The 15,352-nt window shown below is 39.1% G+C and overlaps 1 protein-coding gene across 12 annotated transcripts in view; it reads right to left on the reverse strand.

Moving 5' to 3' along the window:
• Positions 1-15,352, reverse strand: part of ttn.1 (titin, tandem duplicate 1) — a 143,481-nt gene that overhangs the window by 87,529 nt on the left and 40,600 nt on the right. For 9 of the 12 annotated variants that reach the window (XM_031585724.1, XM_031585689.1, XM_031585678.1 and 6 more), the window contains 21 exons: positions 15,030-15,320; positions 14,627-14,914; positions 14,311-14,427; positions 13,876-14,149; positions 13,594-13,762; positions 13,393-13,464; positions 13,022-13,289; positions 12,902-12,928; positions 12,341-12,550; positions 12,142-12,219; positions 12,023-12,049; positions 11,800-11,856; positions 11,662-11,709; positions 11,216-11,272; positions 10,719-10,790; positions 10,262-10,333; positions 9,958-10,038; positions 5,440-5,508; positions 4,736-4,777; positions 960-1,013; positions 477-875 (listed from right to left, as the gene is read on the reverse strand). In XM_031585724.1, the coding sequence (XP_031441584.1) occupies positions 477-875; positions 960-1,013; positions 4,736-4,777; positions 5,440-5,508; positions 9,958-10,038; positions 10,262-10,333; positions 10,719-10,790; positions 11,216-11,272; positions 11,662-11,709; positions 11,800-11,856; positions 12,023-12,049; positions 12,142-12,219; positions 12,341-12,550; positions 12,902-12,928; positions 13,022-13,289; positions 13,393-13,464; positions 13,594-13,762; positions 13,876-14,149; positions 14,311-14,427; positions 14,627-14,914; positions 15,030-15,320 (2,772 nt within the window). The remainder of the gene's footprint in view (positions 1-476; positions 876-959; positions 1,014-4,735; positions 4,778-5,439; positions 5,509-9,957; positions 10,039-10,261; positions 10,334-10,718; positions 10,791-11,215; positions 11,273-11,661; positions 11,710-11,799; positions 11,857-12,022; positions 12,050-12,141; positions 12,220-12,340; positions 12,551-12,901; positions 12,929-13,021; positions 13,290-13,392; positions 13,465-13,593; positions 13,763-13,875; positions 14,150-14,310; positions 14,428-14,626; positions 14,915-15,029; positions 15,321-15,352) is intronic. The other 3 variants (XM_031585673.1, XM_031585697.1, XM_031585714.1) reach the window with 3 other exon arrangements.

Below are 15,352 nucleotides of genomic sequence, written 5' to 3' on the forward strand. Positions count from 1 at the left end.
GAGGCAATGGACTGAAGCAGAGAGATGGAGTGTGAGAAAGAGTAGACTGAGATGGATAAAAATAAAGATAGATAGATAGATAGATAGAGAGAGAGATGAAAAAAAACGAGTAACGTATGGAAGGTGTCAATATTCCTAGTTATACAGTTAAATGGAGAGGGACAGAGAGAAGAGGAGCCTTGGAATTATGATTCACAATGGCCCAATGTAAGAAATGTTATTAGTTTTTCTTCAATATCTTAAAAAGTATAAAGTTTAGACAAATGAAAAATACATAGCTGAAGTGTTTACAAGACAAAGTTTAAACAAAGTTTCTACGTTAAGCGGTTCGAGCTGCATTAATTGCAGAAATCGGTACAAAGAATAATAAGAAGAAGAAGTTGGAAGATCTGCATTGCATTGCATGCACTGTAATAACCAATGCAGTATTAAGTAATGAGTTTCTCAGAGAATTATTCTGCTTCATAAAAACATACCTTCAACAATCAGCTTGGCAACAGATGTTGCCTCCTTGCCTGCATTTTTGGCAATGCAAGTGTATTCACCATTGTCAGAGAGCTGGACATCAATGATTGTACACTTGCGGTCCTTGCCATCAGAGGTGAACTTGTGCTTAGGGCTCTCCCTCAAGTTGCTGCCATCCTTCATCCATGTGGTGATAGCAGTGGAGGGTGTGACCTCGCACTCAAACACAGCAGCGGAACCAACTGACTCAGCCTCTTGCAACACAATATCTTTCAGTGGTTTGGTGAACTTCAGAGGCACTGCTTTCAGTTTAAAACCAGCAAAGGCTGGCTCCTCAGGAGGTGGTTTGCCTCCACCAGGCCTCAATCCTCTGCCCCTTCCACCATCACCAGGGGAAGGTGTTTGTCTCGCTGAAATTAGGATTTTAGTCATTTAAATTAGGATTTAGATGTTACCTTATCTGTCAGTATAGGTCATTAAATAAATCTTCTTACCTTTCAGTCCTCTACCTCTACCTGCACCTGCTGCTTCTTCCTTTGGTGTTCCATCTATTAAAACAGAGGTTGGTTATCATATATCCAGCTCACAACCCAATTCTGCTTACTATTGATGTTGACAAAGCCCAGCAGAGATGATATTACTGTACTTACCAAAACATTAGTAAGCATGAAATGTTGTCATGAATGTTAAAAGATCATGTAACAATGAGAAACAGAGATGGTGGATGTTTCTGTATGAATTCTGATTACAGAATGAAAGACCAAGGACGGCACAAACAACAACACAGTTATGACACACAAACAACAAAGATGGTGAGAACACAGAATATGAAGAGGAAATGGTATAATGGAGATTTGGATGGATGAGTATTATTGGCGATGAAATGCGTCCATTGAGAGCGATGAAGAGTCAGTGTTGAAATTTCGCAGCCAAACTCTCACCTCGCTTGCCACCCATTCCAGGAGTCTCAACAGCCCCCTCTTCCATTTCACCTTCCCAGTCCTCATCGGGAACAAGTTCCCATCCCCAGGAATCCTCTCCCTCCTCCCGTACTTCAGTGTGAATCTCTTCAACCTCTTCTTCATACTGAGTTGAAATCTTTCTCAGCTGCACTGCTTCAGCTGACAACACTTTCATAGCAGGCAGCTTGGCTTTCCCGGTCTTTATGGCTTCTTCTGGAACTGGTGGTTTTTCGGGTGGTGAGGTTGTCTTTGGAACTTTTTTCAAAGTAACAGACTCAATTGAGTCCTTGGGTGAAATCTTCTTGGGTAACCTCTTGATGTCACCACTCGGTTTTCTTTCCACAGGAACAGATTCAACAGCTTTTGGTTTTAATTTGTCAACCTGTGGTGAAGGTGTCTTTCTCAACTCAATGCTCTTTGTGAGTTCAACTGGCTTAAGGGTAATTTCTTCTTTTCCTTTTAAGTCTTTTGGCAATTGTCCAACCTTTTTCTGTAAGGCTGGCTTTTCTTCGGCTTTTGGACTCATTTCAGTTTTCTTTACAGGGCTGAGTTTCTTGGGACTTGGCTTTTGCTCTGCCTCACGAGGTAAATCTTTCTTCCCAGTGATCTCTGGCTCTTTGTCTGGCGTTGCGTGTTTCTCAACTCTCATGGGTTGTGTTTCAGGCTCTTTCACTATTTCATCTTTTGGAGGTCTGTCACCTCTCTGGAAGGCACTATGCTCTCGTTCCTTTTCAGCAGCTTTTTTCTCTGGTTGCAGTTCACTAGTCTCTGGTTTACCAGGTTTATCGATTGGCTTCAACTTAACCATTTCCGGTTCTTTTTCACTTGATGGCAACTTTGATATTTTCTTTGGTGCTAAGCCAGGGCCCTTGGGTTCCTCATCTTTTGGTGTTTTAGCTTTCTTAACAACTGCCTTTTCTTTTACTTTTTGTTCTTCAAATACTTTATCTGAAACTGAAGGCTTTTCAGGAACACTATCTTTAGGTGCCTGTGACGGAATTTTTTCTGCAACAGGCTCTGTAAGAATGTCACTTTTACCTGGCCTTTCACTCTTGTTGAAGGTAACAGGCTCTCTTTCTTTGAAATCTTTAATACTGTCTTTTCTTTCTTTTTCAGCATTTTCTTTAGCAGGCTTCTCAAATGGCTTTAATTTGACAATTTCCTGTTCTTTCTCACTTGACGGCAACTTTGCTATTTTCTTCCGAACTAAACCAGGAGCCTGGGTTTCCTCATCTTTTGGTGTCTTTGTTTTCTTGACACCCGCCTTTTCATCTCCCTTTTCACGTTCAGCGACTGGAAGTTTTTCAGTAATATCATATTCGGGTAATTTTGACGGTTCAGAGAAAGGCTCTTTACAGGTTTCATCTTTTATAGGCCTTTCACTCTTTGGGAAACCAATTCGCTCTATTTCCCTACCATCCACTGCACTATCTTGTACAGGCTTTTCAACTTCCTTTGCAGACTTAGGCAATGGCTTTAATTTAACAATCTCCTGTTCTTTCTCATCAAATGGTAACTTTGATACTTTCTTCCGAACTAAACCCGGAACTTGTGATTCCTCATCTTTTGGTGTCTTGCTCTTCTTGATACCAGCCTTTTCTTCTACTTTTTCATCTTTAGCGACTACAGACTCTCTGTCTCTCTCTCTCATCTCTATCTCCTTTTGCTTGGCTGGAGACTGGCCAACAGGTTCTCTGGCTGGCTTATCTTTTAAAGTTCTCTCACTTCTTTGGAAATTGTCATGCTCTTTATCTTCACCTTTTATGGTCTTAACAACCTCATGCGTCTCTGGCTTAGCAGGTTTATCAAATGGCTTTAGCTTAACTGTTTCCTGCTCTTGCTCTTTCAGAGGTAGTTTGGTAATTTTCTTTTTCACTAAGGATGAGGTATCAGATATGTCTTCTTTGAGAGTCTTCTTTGGAGTTTTCTTGACACCATATTTTTCTTCTGCCTTCTCGTCTGCCTTCTGGGTTCCGTCTACCACCTCTGTCGATTTCTCAGCCGCAATCTTAGGAAAATCATCTGCAGGTTTCTTAAGTTGTACTTGTTCGTCGGTTTTCTTCTCCAAACCACTTGACATGGTCTCAGTTCTCTTAGTAACTTCGTATGGTATAGTGCTCTTCTCTGATTCGCAGTGACTCGTTACTGTGACTTCAGACACAGCCTCGGAATAAACCATTGTCTTTTTTTCATATGTTTCAGTTTTTGAAACGGTCTTGAGTATTATTCCGAGCTGTCCGGGCTCTTCATCCACTGGAGGCTTGATCATTTTTCTCAGTGAAATTACTTCATGCTCCTCCGCTTGGTCCTTAGATGTTATTTTCGTAACCTTTTTTAATGTTGGTTTTTCAAATTTCTCTTCTTCCTCAATATGAACTTTACTCTTTGGTTTTGGTTTTTCTGAGACAATTGTACACAAAAATTGACATTTGAACACTGACAAAACACCAGACTAAAACAGACCAAAAATATTGCATCATCACGACAAACAAGATACAAGACAAACAACATAGACAAGTGACAGAATTGAGATGTTCCACATATATATTTCATACATGTCAACCTATACGGAATGTCCCCCATTAAAATTTCTTACAGATGTATACATAAAATCATACCAATTAAAATTAACTTGATTCAAAATGTATTGCGTGCGCATTGTTTCGAGAACACCGGTTCAACAGCAACCAGCAAACTGTCAAAAAACACACACTGCAGTCTGGTTGCAAGATATCATGGTGGAAGCTGCCGGTGTGTACGATGTACAGAAACATTTTAAATCTAAACTGTACCAGAGGAATGTAAATCAGAAGGTGAATCAGTTACAGATGACGATGTCTGTGCTTCCAGAAGGCATAAAGGGCTGCCTATGAGGAGAGCAATCAGGAGCACCCGGGATCTATCTTGACAGATCAAGGATATTCAGTTACTGCTGCAGTGACTGCAGACTAGAGACCGCAGAGATGCCCCATGGTGTCACATGATCCTAGTGTAGTACACAACTTCACACAATAGCTGAGTGAGGTCGATCATTTAGTGTTGTAGTGCTGTTGATACGTTTACATGGGCACATTGTTGAATTGTTAATAAAGTGTTGATGTTTAATTCATTTTGTTGCGATTTATGGATCCTAAGGATTTTATGGATGTTTCCAGAGGGTGATACAGGTGGACATCCGAAGGGGTTGACATGTATGATATTTCCAAATGACAAGAATTGGATAGAATTTCAGAACAAGTAAACGGTATATGAGTCATATTAGCATCTATGTGCATATATTAAAATATACATTCCAGATATCATCATACCTTTTTTAACTGGTCCAGGGGCCTGTACTCCTTCTCCTGCACCTGGTTCCAAAATTAAAGAAAGTTTAACAATTTCACAGACCACTGTCACAATGTCACTACGTTTTTAGGAATCCTGTGAAGCATGGTAAACATCATGTTAGGTGAAATTAGTACAGTGAAGATAGTGCCTTATGCACTATTGATTTAACTATAGCTGTGCGGATTGATGCGTGGAGAGAATATTTCTTTTAAGCAGATGTTATGCATCATCTGAAAAGAAAACTGGACTTACCTGAAGAATTATTAAAAGAATAGTGAAGATTAAGTATTTGTTAGCACAAGCAAAAAAGTGAGGATATTGCGCTATTGATTTAACTATAGCTGTGCGGATTGATGCTTGGAGAGAATTTTTCTTTTAAGCAGATGTTATGCATCATCTGAAAAGAAAAACTGAAGACTTACCTGAAGAATTATTGAAAGAATAGTGAAGATTAAGTATTTGTTAGCACAAGCAAAAAAGTGAGGATAAGTTTTGCATAAAGAAAAAAAAAATCAAGACTTCGACATAGTCAATAGTTTGTAAAATGACATGAAACATATAAGGAATACATTTATATAAAGTAGTAAGAGGTATGAAATTCCTCTCTTTTTAAACGAAGAAACACACATCACTACACATACAGACATGTAAACAAGAAAACACTATTAGAAAAACATTATACCTTCTGAAGGGGAAAGCTTGGGAGATGCTGTTGGTGCCTTAGGTGAAGGTGTCTTCTCAACAGGAGTCACTTTGAAAAGAAGTATGCCAAGAAATAATGGGTATGTGCAGGACATGACTCTACAGGTCAAGACTGGTTATTGAGGTTTTGTAAGGTTATGAACTGTACAGTCCATCAAAACAAACACAGAACACACACAGACACAAACACATATGCACACATTGTAAACTCACAAAATCATGAGCAAGACCTAGAACATACTAAAAAAGATTTCCTTGGTGTTTAGGATACCTTTTTCAACTTTGTCTGAAACTGGCGTTGCTTCAACGGGTGATTCTGTGACACTGTGATCTAAGAAGAGTTACCATACATTTTAATAATACATTAAGATAGAGGATTCTAAAGAAAGACACAAACAATATCAAGAGAAGACACTGGGAGACTACACAAATATTCAAAGAAATATAGACAAACATAGAACAGACACAAATGTTAGAGTTAAGAGAGTGGATTCGTAAGAATGATGATGACCAGGTAATGAAGAAGAGATGAAGAATAGAAAAGAGGAAGTCTCAGTACAACCTGAGCTTTCTTTACAAATACCTTTCATAGGAGCAGTATGTTCTCTCAATGAAGTTTTACTCTCTTCGACTGGGGTTCTTGTTTTGATGCCCACTATTTCACCATGTGGGGCATTTGGAAGATCTTTCTCCATGGGAGACTTACTCCTTTGGGAGATCGCTGATGGACTGGGCCTAGCCTCAACACGTTTTCTGGCTATTTCTTGCCTTTCAGGGAGAGGTGGCTCTGTGCTAAGGGTAACAGGCTTCTTTAGTGAGGGAAAGTCTTCTTTCTTCTTGCATGAATCTATGTTTTCTACAGCAGTCCCTCTCTGATTTTCTTTGCCTGCTACTACCTCAAGAGATATGGTCTGTTCCTTCTGTTCTTCAAATGAAGCTATTTTCTCTATTTTTACTGTCTGTGTATTGTATGTGTCTTTTTCTCCACTACCTAAATTCTGTGTTGCGGGTAATTCAACTACTTCTTTTAGATACTCTACTGTTTCATGGATGACTGTTTTTTGAGCCTTGGCTTCAACTTTGAGTTCAGCCTTGGGTTCAGCCTTTCGGTATTGTTTTGGGTACTCCTGTTTCTCTGTTTCTTTAGCTGTGACTTCAGATTTCAATTCTTCCCTAAGTTCAGCCTTGTACTCTTTTGGGTACTCCACTGTTTTGTGGATAGCTTCTTCCTCTAAAACTGCTTTTTGAGCCTTCAGTTCTGCCTTAGTTTCAGCCTTGAGGAACTGCTGTGAGTACTCTACTGATTCATGGATAACTTCTTGCTCTAAAACAATTTTTTGTGTCTTGGCCTCAACATTGACTTCTGCCTCGTGGAACTCTTTTGGATACTCTACTGCTACTGTTTTTTGGATGACTTCCTGCTCTGTAACTTCTTGGGCAGACACTTCTTTTGAAACAGACAAATCTTCAAATGAATCTTGAAGTTCCTCCTTCTCAATCCTCAAAGACCTATCCACAGGACTGGGTATTTCTTCAATTGTTGTAGAAGTTGTATTGACTTTGATGATGTAACAAACGCAAGATTTCACCATGAAGCGGTGACAAAAGACAGACAACACAAAGGGACAACACAAAGATTATTTTAACAAGCAGGCAGTCTACCTAGGTTCCTCATACTTAGAGATTTTCAATTAAGGCCTGAAGATAATGCATTAAGCATGTTAATAGTTTTCCTAAACAATTAAGTGAATGTATTCAGTCATAAATTGATTGAATTCAACTGGTTGGTTTCCCAGACTGATTAAACTCTTTCACAAATCTACACAGTAAACTCAAAGTGGACATCTGTAAAGAATATCAGTGGCCTCAAGCCTACCTTTGGTGGGAGTAATCTCCGTCTCCTTTTTAGGTTTAGTTACAGCTATTTTCTCTGGTGGCACTTCTGTCTTTTTTACTTCAACTGCTTTGAGACAGACAGACATACACACAAAAATGACATCACAGGGCCAAAAGAAACATGAGGAAGATGGTACAAATACCAAAATGACATGCATATGCTCAAAGAACATATTGGGAAAAGAGAAAAACACAATGCATGCTTTTTAAGATGACACATGTCAGCACTTTACGTGCATATACTGCATTCATACATAAGAAGATATTAAGATCATACAAGATATGTAAACACCAGAAAAGATACCTGTTGGCTTGGGAACTTCTTTTGGAGAAATACGAGTAGGTTCTTTTTGTTTCACTGGTACTACCTTAGGTTCCTCTGGTTTTGCCCTTTCTACCTTGGGTTTCTCAACAGGAGAAGGCACTGGTTCTTTTGGTTTTGTTGGTTCTGCTTTTGCAGTAGGGACATCTTTTTGTTTCTCCACAGGAGCAGGTTTGGGGGGCACTGCTTTTGGTGGTTCCACCTTTGGTTTTTCAACAGGAGCAGGTTTGGGGGGCACTGCTTTTGGTGGTTCCACCTTTGGTTTTTCAACAGGAGCAGGTTTGGGAGCCACTGCTTTTGGTGGTTCCACCTTTGGTTTCTCCACAGGAACAGGAGAAACATCTTTTGGAGACACGGGTTCTACACTCATTGTTTCAACAAGAGGTTCAAGAGGTACTGATTTTACTGGTTCCACCTTTGGTTTTTCAACAGGAGCAGGAAAGACCTCTTTTTGTGTCACCAGTTCTACCTTCTGTGTCGCAACAACAGCAGGTGGAGGCTTTGGTAGCTCAACAGGTGCAGGTGCTGGTTTTTCAAAAGTGGTATGCAAAGTATCTTTTTGTTTTTCTGCATCTACCTTTGATGTCTGCATGGTCTTCAAATCCATTGTAACTTTAAAAGAAACATTTGTACAACTGTTGTTTCCTTTTCACCACAACATATACCTAGTCTAACTGTGAAGACCTCACAGTTAACTAATAATAACATAATATGCATTAAAAGAATAAGAAGTTAAAGAGAAGAAATCTGACACCCCAATGATAGGGCAAATCCCATGTCATTAAGAGTTATATTCTGTTAAGAAAACAGAACTCAGAATCAAAGAAATGATTCTACACATAAGAGCAAGCATCATATTAATGCTCTTATAAAGACAATACCTTTAGGTGAAGCCATTTCTGGTGTTGGCAGGGAAGCCACCTCTTTTTTAGTATCTAAAGATGGCTGCTTGAGAGCTTCTTGTTTCTTGGGAGCTTCTGGTGCTTTTAAAGAATATGTGTACAAGAGGCAATTCAAGCAGATACACTCATTAAAGAGTGAACATAAAACATTTATCAGACATACACAGCTATGCCATTTAGGCATAATAGAAAGATTAGACACTGAAAAATACCTCAACACTAAAACTTTGATTAAGAGTATTACATTACAAATAACTGAACAAACGTTAAAGACAAACTACGCAAGAAACAGAAAGACATGTAAGTGCAAGGAACACAAATACATAACAGGAAGAACACAGAGGAAACATTCCAACAATACCTTTGGTTGGAGCCTCAGCTGTCTTAACAAGTGCAGCCTTAGGTTCAGGCTTGGGTTCGGCCTTAGGTGCAGCCTTTGGCTCTGGCTTGGGTTCAGCCTTTGGTGCAACCTTAGGTTCCAGCTTGGGTTCAGCCTTTGGTGCAACCTTAGGTTCAGGCTTGGGTTCAGCCTTTGGTGCAACCTTAGGTTCAACCTTTGGTGCCACCTTTGTTTCAGTCTTGGGTTCAGGTTTTTGTGCAACCTTAGGTTCAGGCTTGGGTTCAGCCTTTGGTGCAACCTTAGGTTCAGGCTTTGGTGCAACCTTTGTTTCAGTCTTGGGTTCAGCCTTTGGTGCAACCTTAGGTTCAGGCTTGGGTTCAGCCTTTGGTGCAACCTTAGGTTCAGCCTTTGGTGCAACCTTAGGCTCAGGCTTTGGTGCAACCTTTGTTTCAGTCTTGGGTTCAGGTTTTTGTGCAACCTTAGGTTCAGGCTTGGGTTCAGCCTTTGGTGCAACCTTAGGTTCAGCCTTTGGTGCAACCTTAGGCTCAGCCTTTGGTGCAACCTTAGGTTCAGGCTTGGGCTCAGCCTTAGGTTCAGGCTTGGGAGCAACTGCAGTTTCAGGCTTGGATTCTACAGACCCAGATGGTACCTGTGGTTTTAATTCTGTGGTTGGTGATACAAAAAGCTATTAGTAACTGAAACACTAATTGAAAGAGAAAAGAGCACATTTAGAAGTAAGAGTGACCGCAATCAAAGAATGCGTCAGTTCAAGAAAAGAACAATAAACAGTACAATGGAAGACTGAAACATGTATGTCAGCTAGCTACTGACTTCAGAACATTCAGAACATACAACAAACAGACTCGACACAAAGAAGGGTCAGTTGAACTTGATGCAGTAGATACCACAAGACCTGACTCACATACTAACATGACATTCATGACAAAGTAAGAGGCCAGAGAAATCTGTACAAAACTTAAGAACAGCAAGTCACCATATCAAGACAAAAAAAGACATTAAAACACATGAAGACAATACCTTTGGTTGATGGTTTCTCTTTTTGTTCAGGTGTTTTTACTGGAGTCACTTTTTCTTCCACAGGCTTCTTGGCTTCAGGTACTTAAAGATATGACAATGAATATTTTCTTCAGGTTGTCAAATTTTAACATTAAATAGGAGATCATTTTGTAATTGAAGGAAAACTGCTTGTAATTTAAAACATGTTCCAAGCCAAACAAACAGCATTAAGAGAAGATTTGACAAACATACTCTAATGAGCAGAGATGATGAACATAGATGAACACAACATCAACATATGAACAAAACAGACATTGCTGAATACCTTTGGATGGTTTTGTAGGTTCCTGTGAAACAGCTGTTACAGGTTTCTCTTCTGCCTTCTGCACCTCGGGTACTTAAAAGACATTTGCGTTGTTAGACCACAACAGCTAAGCTCATATTTGTGTTAGCATCTAAGCAACTACATGTTTAAAGATTATGAAAGCATTTGGTGCCAAATGGGACTGAAACAGGAAGCCACACAAAAAAACAACGACATGATGCTTGACATCAAGAAAGGGCATACGTACAAAAACAACATACACAAATAAGAGTAAAGGGACATGGACAGAAGATTATGGACAAAAATGGTCAGATGACCAAAAACATGAAACATGACAAAAAAAATGTCAAGACAAAACAAAGACAGGTCGGTTAGTAGTGCTCAAAGATACTAGCGTGATTTACACATGTGCTATTAAGCTGTGCTCAGCACAAGCAGCGTTCTTTTCTCTTGGTACCTTTCACAGGCTTTTCTTCTCTCATCCCCACCATTGTTTTGGGAACAGTCTCATCAACTGGTTTCCTTGTGTCTGATAAAAAATGAGTGTCATCTTAGATGTGTGCAAGACAATTCATGAACATTTAGTAAATGTTAATCTTAACATTGATGTAATGATACCTGTGGAGAGAAACAGACATGATAACATAGCCTATAGAGCAACATCATTACAATGATAGAACATAGAACTTAATATTTGTGCATATGTTATCTGAAAATTTCATTTACAGTAGACATGTCATGTGAGTGACAGGGAAAAGGAAACAGTGAACAATGAAGATGTGGTGATGTTTACAACATCACAAAAAAAGAACAAATACTCAGACAGACTTACAAAAACATAAATTACATGAATAATATGACAAACAACATGTAATGGTAGGGAATGTTTGAAGATTCCACCAGTGGTGTACAGTACACAAAGGTATAAACTACATAGTAAGATCCCTTTTGTACCTTTCACTGAAGAGAACTCAACCACAGTTTCTTCTTGGACAGTCCAACTTTCGACCGCTAATATATCGGAGGACGTTGAAAAAGGATTGGCGACACAAAGAGTGAGAAATTAAACGCATTATTTATGACCGCAAAGAAAAAGATTTTAAATGATATATTTTGACACTTATGGTGTAGTTTATGGTTACAGTGATGGTTTCACTCAAATCCATGGATCAAACTGTTGTTTAGGCTGGTTAAACAATTAGTGAAAACACAGAAAACCTTAGTGAATGTAATGATTTTGATGAAAGGATGAGAGATTAACGAGAGGTTAACGAAGATGAAGAAGAAGATGATGATAATGATGATGATGATAGTTCAAAATGTCTCTATGATCAGTGAAATCAACACCCGAATGAATAAATTAAAGCAATGAATGTAACGATGCATGTTAAACATTGTACCTGTTATTTCTGTTTTTTGTTCATAGCGATAGTAGTCTGAAGTCTCATCTTTTAAATTAGAGAGTAACAATTACTCATATCGTCAAAAAAATCATTGCCCAAGAATAATTGTGTTCAGATCAAACGTTCCACTCTTACCTTTAAAACTAATTACGGAGGACACTTCAGGAACTTGCACTGATGTATCGGGGACATCTAAATATGTTGAATACAGTAAGTACAGTCTAGGTAAATGTTGTTGTCACCACTATTTTAAATGCAAATTTCTGGGTATCTATTTTTATTATTAGTGTTAGGTAAAAATATGAAGTCACGGCATTAATTGAGAGCTGGAAAATGCGGCAATCTGAAAAGTACTCACCTTGCGGAACCCTTCCTAAATTAACTTCTGTAAGAAGAGGCAACATATACCATTACTAGCGTGTCATCACTAAAGGGGGGAAATAAATAAGGTGCCTACAACCTAAAAACTTTACCGACCTTTGCCTGACAGATAAAGCTCAGCTGTGCTCTTAGCTTCACCAACGGGCTCCAATCGTGCGATCACTGAGTACACGCCTAAAACATTACGAGTGAACACATTACAGGCGTCAGCTTTTCTTTTAACTACAGTCTGTTAGGTGCAGTATATTTAAAAAAAAAAAAAAACAGTCTTAATGTTTTTTTTCTGTCTACACACCTTCGTCTTCAGCAGTTACATTGCGGATGATCATAAAGTGACGCCTTCCTTCACACCTGAAGGTATACTTTGGGCTTTCTTTGAGTTCCCATGAGTCTTTGTACCAGGTAACAATGGCATTGTCGAAAGAAAGCTCGCATTCAAAAGTTGCTGATTGACGTTCATTCACCACAATGTTCTGGATGCGTTTGGTGAACTGAATTTGATCAGCTAAAAATAAATAAGACTGAGACTAAAGTTCATCTGCTCCAAATAACATTTTAAACACTTTAAACTTTGCATATCTTGGTGGTTAAAACAAGACAGAGGGTGTCCAAAACACAGAATTTGAAGACCAACAACAAGATATCACATTTAACACAGACAACTGGAAAGAGGTTAGTAAACTCAAAACACAAATATTTAAACCAAAACAATTTAGCATGTGATTTAAAGCAAATGCGCAGATTGCTGAATGTTTCGAAATTATTTTTCCAATCATTGCATCCTGCCATGAGTAGAAATTCAGTTAGAAATGCGAAGCTATGCTAACTACTTAATTAGTCTGCAAAACCACCTTACCCGAAGACGGCATCTGTTCTTTTGACTCTGTGAGGATAAATGTTGTTCAACCTTACTATTTACTTTAAAACAGGAGTCAACACTGAACAAACAATAAAAACACACAATAAAAACACTTACCTAAAACTGTCAGTTTTGCACTTGAGATGTGAGGTCCACACACTACCCGGTAATTTCCCTGGTCTGAAGACTGGCAGTTTTTGATCTTCAGTGTGTGGCGGTCACCTGACACTTTAACATCATATTTGTCATCAGTTGACAGCTTCTTTGTGTCTTTGTACCAAGAGAGAGAGATCTCTGGGTAGTTGATCTTAACCACACATTCAAATGTAGCCTCCTTGTTTTCCTTTGTGGTTTGATCTGAAATATCCTTCACCAGTGTGACAGGCTGAAATGAAGCAAAAATTTGTTATTTACAAAGGCCACCCTGACACATTTGGTGGTTGAGGATATAATGTAGATTGTTATGAATATGCAAGAATAGTAAAGACCTCCTGTTCCATTTTGCTTTGCAAATCAGACATGAAAGCAGACAAATCCTCATCGGATTCCTTTTCACCTGCCTGCAAAGACAACAGAATATCAGTTGTTTAACATATTTTATATCCAAACATCTTTTACAATATCAGGATTGTAGCTACACAATATAACATGGACATAACATGATCAATGCAACCTTGTCAGGCACTTACTTCTGCCCTTTCTCTCTTCAACTGCTCAATAGCTTGGAGGATACCACGGTAGTCAGTGATTCCGTACATGCGAGCATACTTTTCATATTCTTTGGGATCTACATTCCTGAGCAGCTCAACAAGATCAATCTCTTGGCCTTCCTTTGGACTTTTCTGCTTTGATGGTGTCCTACACAAAATAAATAAATTACATTACATTACATAATTAAATTACAAAATACATTACATCAAAAATTCTCCAGGAAATTGAACAGATAAAGGAAAACCTTTTAAAGCACTTACTTCTTGAGCTTCACTGTCTCGGGACCAGCCGCCTTCTTCTCATCAACATTCAGGTCAGTGCTGCACTCAATCTCTCCATGTTTGTTAGCTGCAACACATCTATACTGTCCAGAGTCAGACTTGGTAACTTCCTTGATTTCCAGCTTGGCCTCTTGGCCCTTCTGTTCAATGGTGATGCGACCACCAGCAGTAACCTGCCTCCACTTGCCCTTCATCCATTTCACGTTGGGGATTGGGTCACCTCCAACTTTAGCAATGAAGGTGGCTGTGCCCTCTGAGAATAAGAACAGTCACACAGACACATTGTGACAAGCCCATTTTTCATTTAAAGGAAAGGAAAGTTCCTACTTGAATAATTACATAAATATAATATAATAATATAATATAATATAATATAATTACATGTATATAATAATTACACTCCAAGATACTCACTCTCAGTTATATGGGCAGTCCTTGGTTCCTCAATGAAGAACAAGTTGTCCAGTCTTTTTGTGGGGGCAGCAGCTGGAGCAGCTGGAGCAGCTTCAGGTTTAGGAGCTGCTGCTTTATCTGCATTCATAGTTATTATAAATTAGACCAAAAAGGTGCTTAGGAAAATGTATTTACAGACTCATATGTATATAAACAAGAAAATGTTATCATGGTCAACTAATTACATACAGGTAGTCACTTGGGTTTAATGTATGTCATGTGTTTCAGCTTTTTGAATTAAGAATAGGCAGTCTCTACAATAACAAACAGGGCCTACCCTTTATGGTGACTTTACTCTTGGTAAATTCACTGCCGGCATCATTGGTGGCTTTGCACAAGTAGTCGCCTGCGTCAGTTTTTGACGTGCGGAGGATCTCCAGATTTGCCGTGTTATCCACAAATTTGATCTTAATGCTGGCTGAGGATGCAAGTTCCCGTCTGTCCTTCATCCACTGAACCTTCAGAGGAGGAGATCCGCGGACATGGCAGCTCAGGGTGAGCTTGTCACCCTCGCTTACAGTCACTGCCTTAAGAGGCACATCAAAGACTGGGGCTGTCTTTTGCTCTGGGAATGAAAAACATATGAGAATATATCGATTTATTAATACATTATTTTAAAAACAGTCATTACAGACTACTTAAATTACACACACAAGCAACTTTTTGTGTACTATCTCTACCTGAGATCTTCACTGACACATGGCAGGTGGCTGTGCCAGCTTCATTAGTGGCTTCACAGGAGTAGTTTCCAGAGTCTGACAGACTAGAGGACTTGAAGCACAGTACAGATACATTGCTCTTGAAAGAGATGTCATAGCTGTCAGAGCTGGAGATTTCCGTGCTGTCTTTGCGCCAGCAGACATTGATTGGTGATGATCCAGAAACCCGTGCCTCCAACTTCAGCATGTTACCTGCTGAGTCTTCGACCTGAGATGAGGGCTTTTTGGTGAAGCTTGGTGGGATTTTGCGCTCTGAAAAGTATGAATACAAAATCAATGTTAGC

Source organism: Clupea harengus, chromosome 2, assembly GCF_900700415.2.
Source record: "Clupea harengus chromosome 2, Ch_v2.0.2, whole genome shotgun sequence".
NCBI lineage: Eukaryota > Metazoa > Chordata > Actinopteri > Clupeiformes > Clupeidae > Clupea > Clupea harengus.